Raw genomic sequence first — 21,857 nt, forward strand, 5'->3', positions numbered from 1 at the left:
TGGCTCTAATCCTAACCTTCAGATGTCGTGGGGTGGTTTCAAAACTGAAAGATTCACGCCGAATGTACTGAGTGAAATTACTACACGATAATCTCACAAAAACTCTGAATCTTCAGGAAATTAGAAACCTAAAGTCACCATCCCGCTTGTTGTTGTTTAACCACAGCACCGATACGACCCAGATGGGAAAAAAATGTTGTGATCTGTTCTAAATAAGCAAATGGAAAAAGCCTGAGCTCTCTTTGTAGCTTTGTTTTGAGCTGCTCAATTTCAAGGTGCTTTGAGATCACAAGTGTTTCTCATTGAAGTCTTGACAAAAAAAAAAAAAAAAAAAAATCTAAGCATAAAAAAAACAGAGGTGGTTTTGTCTCTTTTGTTTTACCGTTCTCTGTTTCAGGCTAGAGTTTAAGGATCGGGTTTGCATTTACAGAACTCACATACTCACAGACCTCCAGCGCTGCTCTATCTCACACGGTACTCTGAGTGGAGAAGGTTTAGTGGTAAACCGAGCCTCTCTCTCACAGCACAGCACGAGTTGGTGTTCGCTCCGAGCCCCACTTCCTTCTGATACTTTTATCGGTCACTGACACTCTAAGGGCTGAAAGACTTGCTGCAGGTTTGGGCTTGATCATTCTGTTTTTTTCCCTCCTCATGCCCTCCATCATCTTGTCTTTCTCATCTCCTTTTTATTACAAAAATCTCTCCCATCTTCACTTCATCCTCTTCATCCTTCTCACTTATTTCATCTGCTCTACATTCCTTCACGCTTTTTCTCCTCTAATCTCCCGCTGCCCTTAAGCCTTTCCTTTCTGGGCACCACTCTTTCACTTATTTCCTGTGCTTTCTTTAAGCCCAGGCCTCGTGTCCTTTCCTCCTTTTCCACCGCACTAACTTCCCCTTATCTCTATCTTTTCCCATTTATGGATGTCCCATTTCTTTACCATGCATCGCTCAGTTTTTTCCCGTGCAAAGCTTTTTCTACTCCTTTCTCCCTTCCAGCATATGTGTAAACACTACTCCATCTCCCAGGTTCCCCTGTAAACATGCCCAGTCTCCTGCAACTCCCCTGCAATCACTGTAAACAGGCTCAGTGCAGCGTGAAATCAGAAATGCACCTGTTCAGCCACTTAGAAATGGGAAAGCTGTCTCAACTCATTTTTATGATGTGTTCTTTATTGTCCAAGGGCTTAGTCTTTTAAATTACCTTTTTCACTATCTTGGAAAGTTTTCTGGCCTAAACAAAAGAGGTTAGTTTAGTTTCTTTACAGCTATGCAGCAATTTTCTGTTTGGCTGAGCATCGAGAAAGACCCATTCCTTTTATGGTTTTTGCCAACGATTAGTAAGATGCTGACAAGATTTTTTTGGCCATTATTTATTACTAGATCCATACTGGCACCTTTATCAGGGCTATGATTTGTGAATGAAATACATTGTGAGTGTGGTAGTTTGTTATAAGCTTTCTTAGAAGCCATGATGATTGAAATCATTACAATGTACTGGTTTGTGTTTCTTTTTATTGTCCTTATTCATGTTTAATAACTTTTTACTGCCGAGTTTGAAAGATCAGGTAGATATCAGCCGGTTTAGGATATCATCAGTTGGCAAAAGATCATCAAAAGTGCATCATTTTCAAATTCAGAATGAGTTTGAGGCATCACCTGAGGGTGTGAACTAGGAAGACTGTTATAAATAACTTAAAGGAGCTTGAGGCTCCTTTTAAGAAATGAGACTCTCTAGCGCCACCCTTCACCACGACGGCCGTTGGGGGTACTGCAGCCAACAGTGAAGCCGGCACAGGAGAACGGGGAGAACGTGCATGCAGCGTCATGTGACGTCACATCCGCAGCCCAGCGCGGGAAATTCGGGACAGAATTGCAGCACATTTTGCAGCACACAGCCTGTTCAAGGCAAAGGAGAGATACGCTAGAGGGCTCATTCTTTTTGGTTTGGAACGCTTCATCTGACATTATTACTAGAAAACTTAAAATGTATACAGATTTTTTTCATAAATCTTGCCACAATCCGGCCTCAAGCTCCTTTAAGTTTTGTCACATGACTTTAAGTTGTCGATAATTAAAGGCATCCAGTAAACCCTGTGGTTGATGAACTACCACATCCTGGGGATTTTTTCTTTATCTGCATAGATTAATCCTGTTTTGTGCAAAGTAAGCGGTTGCAACGGCAGTGCTTCACATGGACCGCAGCTGCAGCCCGGTAACCACGACTACACCCCAGCTCAGCACCGTTTGGACTGTGGGAGAGCACTCTGCTCGCTCCCGGCCAAGGTCAAAGCACAAAGGGTGGAACAAGCCATTTTAAAAACATTTTGGTTCATCGTAGCCAATCAGATGTTTACCCCTCGAGGGAAGTTAAACTGAGCAGATTCTTTTTTATAGAAGCTTAAACTAAAAAAGGGAGGTTGCCTCTTTTAGAAGCAGCTATTTAGACCTGGTTTATTTACCTGTAATTTAGAAAGAAAGAGTCTCCTCTGTGAGGATATATGACCCTGTCCCCGGGGTCTGGAGGTGACCAGGTGCTAATTGGCTCTTAGAGGGAAGTGACAGAAGCTGCAGAAGTCCAGCCCAGGTGCAATGCATGCTGTTGTTACCATACTGCCTGTTTACCCGAGACTCGGGTCAGACAGGAGGCAGCGGCGCTTTAATGCAACAGCAGATGGGATTGCATTGCAGGGCTTTTAGACTGATGTTAGAGTGGACAGCCTCCGTCTAAGAGATCAATAAAGTAGTGGTGGCTGCCTCCATCCTGCAGTGCAAATCACTCCCTCACATATAACTGTGTGCACAGGAGCCGTGGGCTGCACGCAAACAGGGATGACATAGTCAAAGCTGAAATCAGCTTTTTCCTTTCCATTCTCAAAATAACATATTCAGACGGAAATACTGAGAGATGCACTTTTGTAATCGATATTAATTCAATTGGATATGCAGCTTGTGTCCATCTAGAAGATAGTGCTAAACAGTAAAAAGCATTCTTTATTCATAGCCATCATTTATCTAGAGATTTCTGTCGGCGGTGTTGCTGTTAAAAGTACTAATAAAGAGGATATATGTGCTTTATATTCACTATAGATCGAGCATCAAAATACATTAACACTATGTGTCACAATTCTGTTTTTTTTTTTTTTCAGTTTTGACTTGGTGACCAACGGGGGCATAGCCATAGCCCTGCACTTTGAGCGCGCTCCATTCATCACCCAGGAGCACACTCTCTGGTTGCCATGGGGACGTTTCTTTGTCATGGACACGATCGTCATGCGGCATGAGGAGAATGACATCCCCAGCTGTGACCTCAGCAGCTTCAGCCGGCCCATCCCCGTGGTGTCGCCGGCGCCGCTCACCGCCTTCGCCGGCTCCTGCGGTGAAAGGGGGACGGTCGTACCAGAAATCCAGGTGATTCCCCAATCTCACCGGCGCGATCTAGGTGGATGTAATCCATCTCCTCCAGATGATTCATGTCCCAACAGCTGGGAGATAATCAGCACACGATTCAAGTACAAGTGGAATAGTAACGCTGTCGTGTATGACTCATGGTGGTACTCTGATTTAATCTTTCCTTTTTTTTTTAGGATTTAGGTGTAAGCACACGAGTGGAAAGGAGATTAGCTTTTTACATTTCACACTTGCATTGTTTCCTGACTACATTTGCCCGCGTTTCGTCGGAGCAATCGCACAATTGAGCATCTGCGTTGCGGCACAAAGTGTTGCTTGCGCGACGTCTCGCAGGCATCTAGGTGCCCTTCCTTCCCTCATTGTCTCCCAGTTTACCTCGTGATGATTGATGGCATATCAGTGAATTTAGTGTGCAGTTCAGACTATTTATAGTAGCCTTGCCTTTGCCGTTTGCTGGAGCTCTCTGAGCGCCACACAAGGACATCATCCCATTTACACTTGTAAAAAAGGAATTTTGATCAGTTAACCACGAATAGCTGCACTCTGTGAACATTTAAAAATAAATACATCAGAAGTGACACGTCCCCTCCTGGCTAACGTCGCTTTGAGCAGGCGTTTTCATTTTATACTCTGCATGTTGGTTGTTGCTGTAGAGACAGGTGACAAGGTGTGATTTAGTATTAATAGGGAGGGCTGGGTGAACTAAGTCATGTGGTTGAGCGGCTCAGGGGGGGTTGGAGTCGCGATCCCACAATTGGAAGATTGGCAGTTTGATCCGCATCCCCCTCTACATGTCAAAGTGTCTTTGGGCAAGACGCTGACACCCCCTGTTGATGCTCATCGGTGTGTGATTGTGACAAAATATGTTGCATGCTGCAGAGTACGTGTTTTATGATTAAGAACAGTGTGTGATTAAGAAGCAGAGAACAGAGAAACAGTATTCTTTAGAGCCTGAAACAAAGTTGAAAGGCACTAAACTAGTGCAGTTTTTACCCTCTCAGCCAGTGCTGTAGATCTTTGATTTTAAATCTGAAACACTAAACTGCATTTGAGTGCAGGTCTGCTGGTTTATCATCGAGAGGTTCTTCTGATCTCAGTGGGAATATCCTAAGGCTATCCTACTATTTTCTCTTTGCAAACTAACTTTATTACGATATATGTTATTGGGCTGTGCAGAGCCTGAGCCCAAGGGCACCCTTGTTATGTCATTTTTATATAGATTGCAGGAAAAGTCTATTGCACTAATGAAGAACTTGCTATGATTAAATCAGTTCTGTAAAATACTCATTGGAGAACATAATGAAGAAATCCTTCATCGGATTCCATGTAATGCATGAGCCTAATTGTCGTCTGGTTAGTGTTTCACGTCTTCCCCCGGGTGTGTGCATTTGGACCGAGGCGGGGCAATGAAAAATAGGTGACAGAGATTTAGGTTTCCAACTGACCAGCTAAGTGGCATGTTGATTATCTGTGTGGGAAAGGAAAACATACAGAGGCATGCTATCAATCCTCCCTTAAACACGTGAGAAGTCCATTTATTACTTGCCAGCTATCATTAAGATTTATGTTTTTCTTTCACTGCTGAATTTCCTTTTTTTTTTCTTTCCTTTTTTCTCTATCCACTCACAGTCTCTGCAGGAGGAAGTGCCTATCCCGGGGACAGATATGAAGCTCAGCTATCTAAGCAGCAGGACTCCGGGTTACAAGTCACTACTCAGAGTGACCCTCACTCACTCCACCATCCCTTTCAACTTGATGAAGGTTCACCTCATGGTGGCGGTGGAAGGCCGGCTGTTCAGGAAGTGGTTCCCTGCAGCCCCTAACCTCGCTTACGACTTTGTGTGGGACAAGACTGACGTCTACAGCCAGAAGGTGTACGGCTTGTCTGAAGCCTTCGGTGAGCGGTGAAATATATATGACGCTGGTCGTTTTTTTTGGCTTCCTTCCTTCCACATCACATGTTGCTCAGTGTTTGTTGTTCTTCTCTGTAGTTTCAGTGGGTTTTGAGTACGAGTCGTGCCCAGACCTCATTCTGTGGGAGAAGAGGACGGCCGTACTACAAGGCTACGAAACCACCGCCTCCAAACTCGGAGGCTGGACAGTAGACAAGCACCACGCTTTGAATGTTCAGAGTGGTGAGTCACATGCTCAGCCCATTTCAAACGCCTATTCTGAATAATTCTTACCGCATTATAAGGCGCTGCAGTAGAGGCTGGGGTTACGTTATCCATTAGACCAAGGGTCTGCAACCCGCGGCTCCGGAGCCGTTTCATCCCTATAATGCGGCTCCGAGTGGCTTGGGAAAACAAATTACAAAAAAAAAAAAACTAAGTATTTATTGAATTGAGTTTATTTACAAATAATTAAAAGACACAAATACAGATAATAATCGAGGTTTGTAAAATGGGACTCCCCAGAAGCTACTGTAGCTTATGAATAGGGGCCCAGTCACACAGCAGAACAACTATAAATTACACATATAATACTTATACATACAGTATAATAACCTTATATCCCTATAACCTAAATAAGAAAAAAAAAAAAAAAAAAAAAAAAAGATCTCCTAGATACAAATATATTCTTATAAAAATAAAACATCAGGTATTAGTACATAGAAAATTTAACAAGAAACATAATTTAATAATAATTTTTGTTTTAATCTTTTTTTAAAAATTGAGAGAGATCCAGACTCTTTTATAGCACTACCAAGCTCATTCCAAATGTTTGGACCTTTGCAGGTTACACTAAAACTTGTACATTTTAGTTTCCTTTTCTTTCCCTTTAAAAGTTGTTTTCCCCTTGTGGTGTGTTCATGAGTGGGAACAGAAATGGGGATGAGATGACAGAGTCTGTCATTGAGTCTAAAAACTACAGTATACATTACACAGGCATTTAATTGAAGTGTATTTTATTTGTGTTAATTCTTTAATATTTTAGTTCTAAATTGGAAGATTATTGTGATCTTGACATATTAGAATAAATATATTTTATTGTTTTTCGTCGCTCAAAATTGCCTTATAGTGCGGAAAATACGGTAATAATATCTCAAAAGTTAAGCAAATTCATTTCAGCACTTAACACTACAGTACGCCACCACAGTTTACTAGCGGACTAATTTTTACAAATTTGTATACTTTATACCAACCATTACAGAGGAAGCAGCATAACACATTTAATTTCATTAAGGTTTAGAAAATAACAGCTGTTTAATTAAATTTGCATTGGAAATAAGCAAACCAGACACAAAAGCAATTTAATATCAGAAAAACGTGCAGTTTGCAGCGCAGTGTTTTAATAGCGTGTTTTAAATTTGTCTCCACACTTTTGTACTCATTATTGTTTATGAGCCTATAAAAAGTAGGTAACTACCACCCTGCGCCTTAGATAACAATTTCACAGCTTTGTCGCGTTACCTTAGACGGATCTTCTTAGTTGCTCCGCATACTTTTGGGTGAGTGGAGCATCAATTTTCTTATTGCCAACGAATTGCTCCCAAAAGACAGCAGAAAGCATAACTTTGGCCAGCACCTGTCACCAGTCAGACTTCACAGTCTGTTTGTGTCTGCAGGGTCTCATCAGAGGAGATGAGGCGTACTTGAAAATTGCTCAGGAAGGTGGCGCATTGATCTGTCAGAGCTTAAGCTTACACAGTCTGAACGCGGTGTCCAGAGGACGACGAGAGCTGCTTCCTGCCTTCTCAACGGCACTGGCAGTTCCCGCACTTCAGCATCCCATCTGGCCCACCCCCATGCCATTTTTTCTTTTTTTTTTTTTTCTCCTGCCCAGCATTTTTAGAATCATCCCTAATTTAATTGCCGTCTGAATACTTCTCCCAGCGGCAGCAGTCCCCGAGATTAAATCACGTCCCGGGAAAGGGATGCTTGGCTGATCCTTGCTGATAGCCCACATGCTGCACTGCTGCAGGAGCGCAGGTCACCAAGTACCATCAGAAGCAGAACAACCACCACAGATGTCCAGATGCTGATTTTCAGATATGATTAGATTGACTGAAGAGCAGGAGCATCTTCGTATTTACATATTTGGGCATTTTCCAAGTGTAAATTGGCTGCGCTAATTTTAAAATCATAGGCCACATGTGCGTTTACACGTCAGATTGCATGAGCGTTAAAAATAAAATAAAGCCATGGTGCTCCATGTATGTTTGTTCAAAGTTGCACGGGTAGAAAGTAGGGCTGGGCGATATGGACCAAAAGTCATATCTCGATATTTTCTAGCTGAATGGCGATACTCGATATATATCGATATTTTTTCTGTGCCATAATTGGGGTTTCCCCCAAAGCATTATAGCATAGCATCTCTGTTAGCTTCATTTCTTTCTGAGGCAAACCCTTAAAAAAACAGTCAGTTTTAATACAAAGCCTCGTGTCAAATGTCACACATGTACCTTTATTAACAGAGGTCTGCACAATATCAAAATGTATAAAACGAATGAAATAAAAATAAACTGCCTGCATATATAGAATAAAAATGCTTCTTGAATAAAATAAAACAAATATCCCTTTCCTGCATAACAATTAAATTAAAATACACTGTGCAATTAATACAATGTAGACAGTAACTGGCAGACTTTTCCACTGAGGTTGACAGTTGTGCAAATAACAAAACATTTGTGCAAATCTCAAATAAAACATTCAAGTCAATTTGTCACAAAATAAGCTATATCAAAATCATTAAAAAAAAATAATATATATTTTTTTTTAAATCGATATAAACGATATTGTCTCGTATCATATCGCGTTTGAAAATATATCAGTATATATTAAAATCTTGATATATCGCCCAGCCCTAGTAGAAAGGCAGGCAACATGCTAGTATGACTAACTCCAGGTCTTGTACGTGATTGCAGTCATGTAGTGATGCTGACGTTAAGGCTATATTTATGCATGTACATGTGCAGACCCATTTAAAAATCACATTAGATTATTATCCTTGCATTCACCAGCACTCTTCTTTGAATTTCTCTCCTAATACACGTTTGAAACCCCACTAAGCCATCTCGCATTACAAGGAGACAGTCACATGCAGAATAAGAACCTGAGCTGCCTTAACTAACTGAGATTTTCACCCGTGTCAGACGTCTGCCAACTTAAACATCCATAAGAAACATAAGAACATTTGCTAAGCCTCCTCCCTTTGCTCTCCACTTATTAACAGCGCTTCATATCACCAGATATGCATAATACATATCCTGATAAACACATCAAATCACATATTTTATTTACAAACATTTAAAGGTTGCATTTAATAAATAGTGCATTTCAGTAGTTGATTGGAAATGTATTTCTAATTTCTTGAAACTGTATATTACATTTGACATGAAATGAAATAATGACTTGTGTTGAGTAGTAAGAATTAAGTGGAAGCAGCCGCCGGTTACTAATGAAAATACCTCGATGAATATTTTAAAGGTTTGCTATGTAAATAACAAGAACAGCAGTTTCTTGATTGGTTGTGCTGTCACCTTTTCACAAAGACACAGATCTTAGTTCAAGATGGATTAAATACAGGATTCAGATAAAATCCTGGCCTGGTTTGCTTATTTGGAAATAATCTGCTCATATATAAGCCCACTTCAACCCGCAGTTGCGAGTACCAGTTGATTAAACCGCTCTCCACTTGTTCTTGAAGTATGCAAATGAGATCGCTCTCTGTTCAGCCTAAACAGGTTGCAAATCTGATTTCTTTTCTCCGTGCCTCGCCAGGGATTCTTCACATGGGCAATGGAGAGAACATCTTCATCTCCCAGCAGCCTCCTGTTATCGGCAGCGTGATGGGGAACGGGCGCAGGCGCAGCATCTCCTGCCCCAGCTGCAACGGCCTCGCCGACGGAAACAAGCTCATGGCCCCCGTGGCTCTGAGTTGTGGATCAGATGGAAGTCTGTATGTGGGCGACTTCAACTACGTGAGAAGGATTTTCACCACGGGGAACGTTACCAGCGTCCTGGAGCTCAGGTAACGGGAGAAGAAGCCTACTAACATCCACAGAAGAGCACGAGCAGCCCCAGATAGGCTTACCCACAGGTGATAAACCACCGAGGTGGATTGAGATAGACAGAAATGCCCTAAAGGCAGACGATTGATGGCCCTGCCTCTCCCATTCACCTGCATCAGCTGGAGTTTGGCCCTCTTAAGGGCTGAGAAGGATGTAATGGGGTCTTAACAGACGGCGTCCAAGAAAAGATTAATTTCTTTGTTAAAGGGGACCTATTATGGCATCTAATACCTATTTTAAACAGGCCTTCAATGTCTTAAAAACAAGCTTTTGATTGTTTTTGCTAAATAAATTAGAAATTCAACCTCTGAGTAGGCATGGGGCGATATACGATATTATCGTATATCGCGATAAAAAACGGCCGCGATAACGTTATCGTGGGGTACTGTAATTATCGCCAATTTTTGGTCACACAAGGCTACCAGCCAGGTAGAAGCCAGTGTTATTTTTTTCATGTATTTTATTAATATTATTTATTATTATTATTATTTATTTAATATTTTTTCAGAGAGTAGTACAATCCGTGTGCATTTGACTACTGTGGCACTTTATTTTCACTCAATCTTTGTGTTGGCCATGCAGCTTTTGTTTTGTATACTACAGAGCAGTGCCTTATTTTATTATTTTTCCAGAGAGCCGTACTAAGTAGCAGGCAGCCATCCACTGTTAAAGTTTCAGAGAGTAATACAATCAGTGTGCATTTGGCTCTACTTTGTCACTTTATTTCTATTTGTCACTTATTTCTTTCGACTCTCAGGGAAGTATTTTCTTGCAAAAAAAGAAAGTTCAAATAAGTACCGGTACCGGTACTATAGTTTACACTTTGTAATGCATAACATTTACAGTACACTATTGATTCTCTACCTCAAGTGTCACTGTGTTGAGAATGATTTGAGAATAAATGTTCTGAAGGAACCAGTGGATCCACGGTTAGTGATTTTCCTTGCATTTTAAGAATTTTATAAGCGACACGCTAATATCGTGATAATATCGTAATCGTGATATTTTTGTCCACTAATATCGTGATATGAAATTTTCATATCGTCCCATGCCTACCTCTGAGCCATGTCTTTATCTTCCCATTCTCTGATTGGCTGCCTGAATGACGTGATACACCGCTACGAAAAAATGGCTTGTTGTTGTTGTTCCGGCCAGAGTTATTTGTGGGCGTGGTTTCACACATCGGAGGCCAACCGATGCAAATTGCATTTTGGTTACGTAACGAAAGGGAGCAGAATCTGAACGGCTCGTAGATCCACATCACACTGGATGGCTCATCCGGGCGGCTGTACAGACACTGCAGAATTTGGTTGCTTTCCTCCTTCTCTGAGTTGGCAGGCTGAGGGGAGACCACTTTATATATGTTAAAGCAAGAAAAAACCTGTTTTTCATAATAGGTCTCCTTTAATGTGTGAACAGAGACGTTTCAGTGTGTACAAAAGTGACTGTTTGTCAGAATAATTTTGACTGATTCTGTCCACGTCCTTTAAAATTCAATCTACTAACATCTTATCTTTCCTCTCCTTTGTCTTTCTCTCCTTTTTTTTCTTCCGCTTTTGGCAAATGACAGAAATAAAGACTTCAGGCATAGGTAAGCTGTAAAGTGTTTGCATAAGATAATAGAAAAAAAAAGCGTTGCATCCCACATCCTTAGCGTCACGGACAAAGCTTGAGTCGACCCTGGACACGCATAAAGCCCAGATTCACTACCTTGTTAACGATGTTTCACCACACTGTGACTGCGAAGCCGGTAGACACTACCAGATTGATCACTGCATCGTTCAATACACCGCAGCCGTTTCTCCACTTCTGCCCCAAACGCCTAAAGTACTGATGTGTTCTGTCACTACTTTTTTATTTCTTTTTTGCAAATGTAATTTCAGGTGATTACGTTCACTTTGATGCAATACCACCTAAGCACAATTACAGGGAAGGGAACCTTAATGAAAGGCTTTATTTTCATTTTTCTAGCCGTTGCTGCCTGCTTGCGACTTTGGATTAAATCATTTATTGAAAATAAAAGGTGCCCTAATGAGTCATGCAGTTACGTGATTACCCCTAAAGACCTGTATCACCTTTCCATATCAGGCAGACCAACCACAGGGCATCTCACAGGCTCTCATGACTGCAGAATTAAACGTGATATGATAAGTTTTCATAATGGTCCTCTCGTGTAATGAAATGACAGCTCGGTGCAGATTTGATCTCCGGCTTCAGACACAGAGACCTCATTTTCAATGACAGAAAGCATCAAAGGAAATCTCTGCATGCCGTCTTTAGATACCGTGTCTCAGGTAAAGGGCTATTGATTGATTTTCTGTCGCAGGGTCATGACTGGAGCTGTAGAAACACATACACAGAGTGAGGATGAAAAGCTTTGTGATGACGGTCTCTGGCCTCGTCTGCAGAAATTACATTAACACAACAAACATAACCTCTCCACTTGTGTGATTTCTCTTTCTGCAGCTACTTTTTTTCCCCCACCATCTTTATCGCTCAAATTTCTAATATCATAACAGGTTTCTTTTTTGTGTGTGTAAATGCAAAAAAACGACGCGCCCCATGCACACACATGCTCTGTTTGACTGAAGCAACGTCAAAGCAGTGTCCCTTTGGTCTCTGTTCTCCAAACACATTTGCATATTAAAAAGGAGATTTATCCAGGAAAAACACAGCGTGTGTCTATAAAGCGGGGCGGCTGCCTCCTGCTCATGTGCTAGCTCCCGATAGGAGTGGGAGGTGGGCGATCTCCCTGCTATGTTCATTGACCCCCTGCTAAGGATGTCCCCATCCCGCCCCAATCATTTCCACGACAGCACGCAGCAAAATCCAATTATCTCCTACAAACGAGATGTTGTCAGAGAATATAGATGGCATATATGGTTGTAGCTCAAGGTCAGAAAATAACACCTTATGGTTTTGTACGGGGGGAAGAGGGGGGGGGGCATGTTTTACATGCAACAAGGAGCTGATAAGGTATCAGCCAGTTGCACGCAGCAGATAGGATGCAAAGCAGAAGCCACTCATGGAGAACTGCCGCTGACCTACTGTAAGAAAGCAGCACCTGGACCGGACTGTAAACCAGCATGTATCAGTCAACCCGGTCAGCCGCCTGATTGTGACATGTGCGCCCGAGGTTTGCCGCGGTGAACTGTCACCACGGATTCATTGAAGGTCAATTGTCAGTTAATATTATGTGCTGTAGATGATGATTCGACAGACCCAACTTGCTTCTTCCCTTGTTTTATCTTTCGGAAACATAGACTCTTGGCACTGTCACACTTGCCATAAGCCCCCGAAAGAGTCCTCAAGGTTAAAGTTGAAATGCTCTCTTAATCCACTTTGAATGACACCCTGCTGACAGGTTTTTCCATAAAGCTTATCAGGTCTGGCAGGAGTGCGTTACATCCTGCCCCGATAACTGTGGACATCTTTGCAGTGGCGATAACCTCAGCACTGCTAAACTGGTTGGTAATGCCTTCTTAATGTCTGGCCAAGACTCCAAGGCAAAGGTGCTCCGTTTTTAGTGATAATCTTTAACGCCAAAAAAAAAAAAAAAAAAGAACTGCAATAATCCAATATTTAGCATTTGATTTGCCATATTGATTGGGGAATCGATGTTGGGTATTGCATAAATGAAAGCGCAGACAATCCTGTAAAGTTGTTTTCATAGTACGGTCAGTTTTGCTTGGAATCTCCAGAATCCAATAGCGCCTGTACTGCAAAAACTCATTTCCAAAAAAGTGAAAAAGCCTTGTGTCAAGGAAACTACAGAGACTATTTAAGGCTTTTTTGCTTGTTTTAAGGATTCCAGTCAAGAAAATCTTTCTTACCCCACTGGCAAAGATATTTTTGCTTAAAATAAGACCATTTTTGACTAGATTTTGAGGAATATTGGGCTTATTTCTAAGAAGTTTTGGGAGCCGTGTGTTTGAACATTTTTTGGTTCTTTAGCAGAACATGCTTCGTCAAAAGCTGAAAATGAGTTAATCAAAGTCACATTTTCTGTCGTTTCATTTGTTCTTGTACGGCCGTGTCTGCTTCTCTGTTCTCTGTGTTTTCTGAAATCTACCCTGCCTCGAGTTTACTGATAGATTTCATGCATCCTCCCACGGCGGTATCGGTTATATCCGGTCCCATTGTCTGTCTGTCAGGTTGGGAGAACCTCATGTGGCAACCAAGGATTACTTTGTAGATTTGGCTGGGAATTAAACGGGATGAGATTTTTTTTTTTTGTGCTGGAAAAATCTGCCTGATGGATGCATAATGTGTTTCGGTTCCTGGTTCAGTTATGGTTTCGTGAGTCCCAGTGGAAAATAAAAACATACTTAAAGCGCGTTTCTTTGAATAGTATCCGGGATGCTGCTGTTTGATTGATTGAATTTATTTATTTAAAACAGGGACAATGCACAAAAAAAAAACATTAATCTTGTAAAACAAGAAGAGATGCTTTGAGCCAGGTTATAGCAACAATTGCTAATTTCCGCCTGTAGTCCCTGGGGAGGTAAAGTGCTAAACAGATACAATATTAAGATTAATTGAAATAAGACATAATAACCATAATATTAAAAAAATTGACAGAATGCACTAATAAATAAAAGCACGGAAACAAGAGCGCCAAATCATAAAGTGCACAATAGTGTTATGTGAAGGGCCTCACTAATGAGACCCAATAGTCGTCTCTTTGTTTTCCTGAAAACATCCGTCAACATCGGTCAATATCGTCACCGTTTTAGTGATATGAAAGCAAAGACGTGTCTGAGTTTCTAAATTTGAAGCGTATTCACAAATGTTGTCAATATAATACATGCTTTTAGACTTTCTTTTTTAGATAAGTGGCATTTTCCATCTCTTTGACAACGGGGATTTCCAACTAAGCTGATTGTATTCTAGATGGTGTCTAAGCTCCACCATTTTGTCGTGTTTAATCTCTTTCTATTTTTCTCTTTCCATGTTCCTGGCTTAAACTGTAATTTTGCCCAATTGACTCTCTAAATGGCTTTTGAATCCATTTTAATTGTATTACACAATGTTTCTTATTGAAAAGCTCTGTAGCCCTTCTGGGTTTATTGACTGGAGGTTCTTCGTCTCCTTCCCTTGGCTCAGCAACAGCCCGGCTCATAAGTACTACCTGGCCACGAGTCCCGTGAACAGCGCCGTGTACCTGTCGGACACCAGCAGCCGGAAGGTGTTCAAGGTGAAATCTCTGAAGGTCGTGAAGGACGTGGCTAAGAACCTGGAGCTGGTGGCCGGCACCGGGGACCAGTGTCTCCCGTATGACGACGCCCGCTGTGGCGATGGAGGAAAGGCCGTGGAGGCCACGCTCACTAATCCCAGAGGTACGGCTCTGATTTTATTCTTATTATTAGAGCATGTGTGGTTTCAAATCCTTTTTTGTCTTGTGTTTGGTCAGGTAGACTGTGGCGCTGAATAGGGCTGGGTATCGATTCAAATGTCAAGAATCGATTATGTAGGTGTATGTGTATATGTATGTATGTATATATGTATACAGCTTAATTTGGGGTGGCGAATTATGTTTTGTGTTGTGGATAACCGGGGCAGGGCTACATAAGTTTTTTAACTTCTCCTTGCTCCATTTCGAGCATGCAAAAAAGGAAGAAAAAAAAAGCCAGTAAGGCATGTTTTTGTTTATGATTGTTATGATTTTTATTATACTGTATTTATCATGATTATTATTTAACTATTGTTCATTGGTTTAAATATATATATATATTTATATATATATATATATATATTTTTTTTAGCATGTTCGAAATAAAATTTTCATTTATTCATTCATTCATTCATTCATTCATTCGATTCCGATTCTTAATATTCAGAATTGATTATCATGATTCGATTCGATCCGATTCGATATTGATTTGGCTTAGTGTTATTTAAAATGTTTTTTGAGCTGTTGCCTGAATTATATGACTGTAAAATAACTAGTGAAATAATAACTTCACAATAATTATTGTGAAATAACTAAGAAATAAATAACTCAAACAGGCCTTTCAATATCCATTTAAAGTGCAAAAAAGAAAGAAATTGCAACAGTTCATGCAGTAAACAAATCATTTTAGCTTATCTAATTTATTCTGTCACCACGCACACATATTGCCATGAAGTACCTGGCATTTTTCAGAAGTGTCATGACAAACTGTGTGTCCGACTACTGGGATTAAAGTTCACCTGGCGAAAATTATGAAAGAAAAAAAAAAAAAAAAAAAAAAAAAAAATCGATCTTTAGACATAAGAATCGATTTTTAGGAATTAATATGACAATCGATTTAGAATCAGAAAATCTATTTTTTCAACACAGGCGTAGCGCTGAATAATTTAGTACAGTAGTTGGAGGAGTAAAATCAAAACATACATAAATTCACATAATCAATTTGCATCTAATGTAATGGAGATAAGATTATGGTTTGTTCTTGATTCCATATCTGGATGTTAGATGCTTTAGTAATTTGAGCCTTTGTTTTTGTTTTTTTATAGCGCAGTTTGCTTTATCCATATAGATCCTATGTACATGCTGATTGCAAACTACTTTTTAAACCTCAGAGAAATTGAATAAGTTAAGATGTATGCTCTCAGCTTCATTGTTGTTTGAACAGAGACAAAAACACAGAAATGATGAAATGTTGACTGTAATCGAGTCAGTACTCACAGTAGCCTTCATCCGTTTTGATGCACCTATTGCTCTCCATTATTGACTGTAAAATACAGTGTTTTTCATCCGACTGATTAGTCTTTTATGTTGTTGCTGCACTTAGCCCCTATTTGACATCGAGTGGTGCTCTATCCTCGCATTAGGTACAGATAAACAAAAGAACTGGTGAATATTTTCTCTTCTGCTTACTGGGTGACTTTTTTTTCCCCTGCAGGCATTACGGTGGATAAGTACGGCGTAATCTTCTTTGTGGATGGGACCATGATTCGCAGGATTGATCAGAACGGTATCATCTCCACTCTTCTGGGCTTTAATGACTTAACCTCTGCCCGACCTCTGAGCTGTGACGCTGTGATGGACATCTCTCAAGTAAGAGCTCTTTGAGTGTATCTATGTATGGAAAACTAATATTATGTTGATCGGTTTCCACTAGTGATGCACCGATTGTTCGGTAACCAAAATTGTTCGGCCGAAAATGGCAAAAAAAACACTTTTGGTGTTCGGTGGAATAAGTGGGAAAAAAAACCGAACAATTAATAACGGCGTTGTAAAATAAGGAAATAGACTGACCGCTCCCGTAACGGTTGCGCACCACAAACACAAATCGTTGGCCAACCAAAAGGTTACCTAACATTCACCAGGAGGTGGAACCAAAACAACATAAATCAATCTATTTTTATGTTCAATAAATATTTTCTACCTTGTCATTTTGTAAAAGATTTTTTTCTTTTAAAAGCATGCCTAAATCAAATTTATTTGATTTATGCAATGGTGAAAAAATTGGCAAAATAAATGAAAAACTGCGAAGAACCATGTTCGGTATTGTTCGGTATTCGGCCAAGTGTTTATTATTATTTTCGGTTTCGGTTTCGGCCACAAATTTTCATTTCGGTGCATCACTAGTTTCCACCTGTTAAATGTCAAATACATATATAAAACAATTAATAACAAAAAAAGGTAAGAGCTCTTTGACTGGCGGTAGCCAACATGTGTTTTCTTGAATGAACCTTGGGGATGTTCCCATCCCCACATGGGCGTGTTCTTGGACCTGGCGGCTCGTAATCAGTGGAAGTAGGTCAGGGTTAAGTGTAGTTTTGGGTCGGATTCCCAGAACTTTCTCAAAGATTCTTATATCGAGCGAGTTGGAGTGAGACATTTTACAGACTTCAGTTGAACGTGAAGGAAATAAAAGGTGTGCAGTTCTACACGTTGTTACCGTGCCAGTGGGGGTTTACTCCAAGTGCTCTGGTTTCATCCTGTTGTCCAAAAATTGTATCAGCAATGGATGAATGAAGATGACTATAACAACAGTAATCATTTACCTGAGAATATCATACGGCCGTGCTTGCACAGCAATCCCAACAATTATGGTCTGTTCAGAGATCATTGTTACTCCACAGGATTTCATTTTGAAAGCAAGGTGGCGAAAGAATATAAATAAGCAGAAGGCCAGAAACAAAAGAGGAATTAATTCTCATGAATTATGCAAATACAAAAGGATGGAAATTACAAAAGGTGCACGCAGGGTTTCTGTTAACATGGCTGCACGTGTGATGTCCAAAATCTGTACTTTGAACACAGACGAAGAGTTCAACTATGTGAACAAAGTCACAGTCTGCTAGAAGTTTCCTGATCTGGATTTCTGTTATGCAGAGGTTTTAGGAAGTCAGAAAAAGCAGCAAAACAACACAGGTGCGTGTGGTAAATTTGAAAATTAAAAGATTTTATTGTCGCCAATAGGGCTGTTCGATGAATCGATTTTAAATCGTAATCACGATTATGTAATTAGAACGATGTTAAAACGTGAAACTCGTAAAATCGATTTTTCACTTTTTTTTTTTTTTTTTTTTTTTTTACCTTGTCTGCACACATATTAATGATTGATACCATATTAATGATTGATGGAAAATTAGTTTAATTAGAAAATGTCTTGTTTTATTTATTTGGAAATATAACTTACTGTATGTTTGCAAGTGCTGATTTGCTGATTTTATTTTTTCAGAGATAAAACTTTATATTTTATTGTATTTTTTAAAACTTTTTTTCAACTTATTTTACAGAGTTTTGCACTTTATTCATTCATTTTTGGTTTAATAAGAGCAAAGTTTGCACTTAAAGCCCAATGGGGCAAATGTTCAATAAAAAAACAGCATATTTTAAATCATTTCTTTGCCTTTTGTCAATTCACAAAATAATCGTAATCGAAAATCGGATTTTGAGAGAAAAAAATCGAGATTTTATTTTTGGGCAAAATCGAACAGCCCTAGTCGCCAAGCAAATTTAATTAAAAGAATGAAAATGAGCAGATCCCTGGACCGGTTCCAGGGTGAGACCGCCGGACTGCACCGGAGTTAAACGCGCCGACATCACCGGTGGCTCTGTGGTCCCAGCTGCCTCCGTGTCTTCCAAGTGACCACACAAGCACAGATGCGGCGTTTTGCTTACCTCCGCCTGCAGGGTGGTGACGAAGATGACCTATAACATAACTAGCCCTCAATTCATGTATACATGCTCAGTGATGCACAGGAACACAAGCGCACCCACATCCCTCAGGGAAGGACGCTGCACCGAGGTCACATCATTCTATAGCTCAGTAACTTCCCTTTGGTGCGTGCATACTTTTTGCATACTGTAGCAGCCTTTTTTTCGTGGCTGGTTTTTTTGTGTTTGTCCTCTTTGCCACACATCCTGAAAATATAAACGTGATGTGATCCGTGTTACTTTGAGCACCGCTGCATAAAAACATACAATTATGTTCTTGTGTCGCTTTCCAGTTTGTTTATAACAGTTTAACTTCGAATAAGATAACATTTGTAGCCTTGACAACGGGAATGGTTGTCCACAATGTCTCGAGGCTTTACATGCAGACACTAGATTTTTGTGTGTGTGTGGTTTTTTTGGTGTTTTTTTTTTTGTATGTGGTTGAATTCGACATGTTAGCAGGCCCTGAGGGGTTTCAGATAAAACATGAGGGGATCTTTACTGTCCTTCAGAATGCATGTGTTGTGGTAGGAAGGCGAAGCCTCCAGCTGGCCTTATCCAGCCCCAGTGGGGGAACTCTGTCCCCTGCCATGACCCCTGCTGGCGGTTCCTTTACCTTCCCACACACAACCAATCCCCGCTCCACAGCCGCGAGGACCCAGGCGGACTCACTGCAGCTCCGCTATGATGACAAATCACACAGGCATTGCCAGAGACACTCAGACAGTAAAAAGCATCCATTAAAAATTCATCCAGAGCACATAGCCTCCTACTTCAAACATTCCCCAACCCCTCACTTAGACATAGTTTCTCTGGAGAAGGCTCATGGCGGCGGTCATTACTTTTTCTGCACCACACCTGATTTAGTCGAGAAATAATGCCAGATTTCTCTTCTCCTTTGATGAGGTCGTTGTTCCTCGCTATGCCATCTGTGCAGTGAGCGCACTGCAGCAAAAACTCGCTCTTAATTCAGTGTACAGCTCCGTAACCTTTCTTTTAACTTTTTCATTATCATACAAAAGGACAAGAGCTTGACCTCGTTCAAGAATCTCTTTTTTTTTTTTCAGTTTGTTTACACCCATGACTTGGGGTCCTTGCTGTTACAGAAATCGGTTTCATTTTCTGTTTCAAGTCTTGAACATCCCCCACTGAGTTCAGACTTAGACCGAGGGAAACCGCAACTCAAAACAAGATCACTTGACGATATTTCAAGGGTGTGAGGAGCTTCAGAGAGCTTTATCAAGACTCTTGACTGTGACATTCAATTGAAATTGGAGAGGAAGTGCTAATACTGATGCATAACTCTCAGACAGGCATCATGCTGGTATGAGCAAAGATTAAAGTGTTTGTGGCTGGAAATATCCCTCTCGTTTCAAGAAATACATTTAATTCTTTTCCTTTGTTTATTTTTTGGTGTAAATCCAGGAGATGCTCCCTGATGAGCATTAGGAATGGGCGATATTTTACCGTTCACGATTTACCGTCAAAAATATTCCTCACGATAAGAATTTGTCATCTCGCAGTAAAAATGATAAATTCCCGTTTATGATTTTTTTGGGTAAAGCTGAATTATGGTTCTGCGTTAAATCCACGCACAACGTACAGGAAGGAAGGAAGGAAGGAAGGAAGGAAGGAAGGAAGGAAGGAAGGAAGGAAGGAAGGAAGGAAGGAAGGAAGGAAGGAAGGAAGGAAGGAAGGAAGGAAGGAAGGAAGGAAGGAAAGGGGAGAAGGAAGGAAGGAAGGAAGGAAGGAAGGAAGGAAGGAAGGAAGGAAGGAAGGAAGGAAAGGGGAGAAGGAAGGGAGAAAACAAGGAAAGGAGGAAGGGAAGAAGGAAGGAGAGAGCAGGAGGAAAGAAGGAAGGAAGGAAGGAAGGAAGGAAGGAAGGAAGGAAGGAAGGAAGGAAGGAAGGAAGGAAGGAAGGAAGGAAAGGGGAGAAGGAAGGAAGGAAGGAAGGAAAGGGGAGAAGGAAGGAAGGAAGGAAGGAAAGGGGAGAAGGAAGGAAGGAAGGAAGGAAGGAAGGAAGGAAGGAAGGAAGGAAGGAAGGAAGGAAGGAAGGAAGGAAGGAAGGAAGGAAGGAAGGAAGGAAGGAAGAAAGAAAGAAAGAAAGAAAGAAAGAAAGAAAGAAAGAAAGAAAGAAAGAAAGAAAGAAAGAAAGAAAGAAAGAAAGAAAGAAAGAAAGAAAGAAAGAAAGAAAGAAAGAAAGAAAGAAAAAGCGATAAATTCCCATTGATGCGTTTTTGTGTAACAAACATGGCAGATCTGAGAGCGAGATAGATTTATAGTTACAAAAGTGGAGTTGAATTGGTATTTTTTTTTTGCGATAAATGCCAGAAATGATCGTGATACATTTTTTAGTCCATACCGCCCATCCCTGATGAGCATGTTTTTGTTTGGTTTTTTCTGCTGGCGGTAGGGCTTGCTGACAGCTGCCCCGCTACATAACGGGGAGGGTATGATCGGGTTACAGCATGTGGGACAGCAGCTCGAGAAATATCACCTCATCAGTCAGAGTGGCGTGAAAACCTCCTTGCAGGCAGGTCTCCTGAACCACTCCACATCCAGGCTCATGAAATATTTAACCGCCACTGTTGACAAGAAATGGGTTTTAAGAAATTGAAAGTCTTCCCTTCATTACCCAAGTAAATGCGTTTTCTGCTCGCTGAGAGATGACATGTATCTACTGCTAGTCACCTGTTTGTTGTCTGCAGCCAAAAGATGGATCCTATTATATAAACCTCCTTTGTTTCGGGGGGGGAGCTGCGTGTGATGCTCAAATCTGTTTTTCAATCCACCTTTAGGCAATTCTCTTTCAGTTTTACATAAATAATTCTGCCAGCATTCACTTCTGATTTAGGAAATTACAAAGTACAAAAGTACAGACGGGGACGGTTGTCATTTTGTACATCCATTAGAAAAAAAAACTAAATAAACAAATGCACAACTAGTTCTGAATTAACTTGTAACTGGCAAAACCTTACAGCATTGATCATTACGTATTCCATGTTTAGCCGGGATCAGACCGGGCTTTGATTTTTGTGTCAGCTGAATATTTTACATGTTAAAAATAATTGAAAATGCCATGGAATAAAAATCACCCTCGGGTCCATATTTTGTTGCAGTAGCTTTTTTTTTTGGTCTTGGCGCTTTTGTTCCCCATACAATACACAGTATATTCTGTTAATAAAACGTCCAGGTCTAAATTACAAATGGTTTTTCTTGCTACAAACTGTACCCAAAGTGTCCAAAACAATCCTGAGGCGACTCTCGCGTGAAAGCCAG

At 40.7% G+C, this 21,857-nt stretch overlaps 1 protein-coding gene across 11 annotated transcripts in view; it reads left to right on the top strand.

Annotated features, from left to right (window-relative positions):
* Positions 1–21,857, top strand: part of tenm4 (teneurin transmembrane protein 4) — a 204,000-nt gene that overhangs the window by 138,008 nt on the left and 44,135 nt on the right. For 7 of the 11 annotated variants that reach the window (XM_061719775.1, XM_061719773.1, XM_061719776.1 and 4 more), the window contains 7 exons: positions 3,150–3,411; positions 5,041–5,308; positions 5,403–5,546; positions 9,135–9,384; positions 10,995–11,015; positions 14,531–14,763; positions 16,312–16,466. In XM_061719775.1, the coding sequence (XP_061575759.1) occupies positions 3,150–3,411; positions 5,041–5,308; positions 5,403–5,546; positions 9,135–9,384; positions 10,995–11,015; positions 14,531–14,763; positions 16,312–16,466 (1,333 nt within the window). The remainder of the gene's footprint in view (positions 1–3,149; positions 3,412–5,040; positions 5,309–5,402; positions 5,547–9,134; positions 9,385–10,994; positions 11,016–14,530; positions 14,764–16,311; positions 16,467–21,857) is intronic. The other 4 variants (XM_061719774.1, XM_061719778.1, XM_061719783.1 and 1 more) reach the window with 1 other exon arrangement.

This window comes from Cololabis saira, chromosome 4 (genome assembly GCF_033807715.1).
Source record: "Cololabis saira isolate AMF1-May2022 chromosome 4, fColSai1.1, whole genome shotgun sequence".
Classification (NCBI taxonomy): Eukaryota; Metazoa; Chordata; class Actinopteri; order Beloniformes; family Belonidae; genus Cololabis; species Cololabis saira.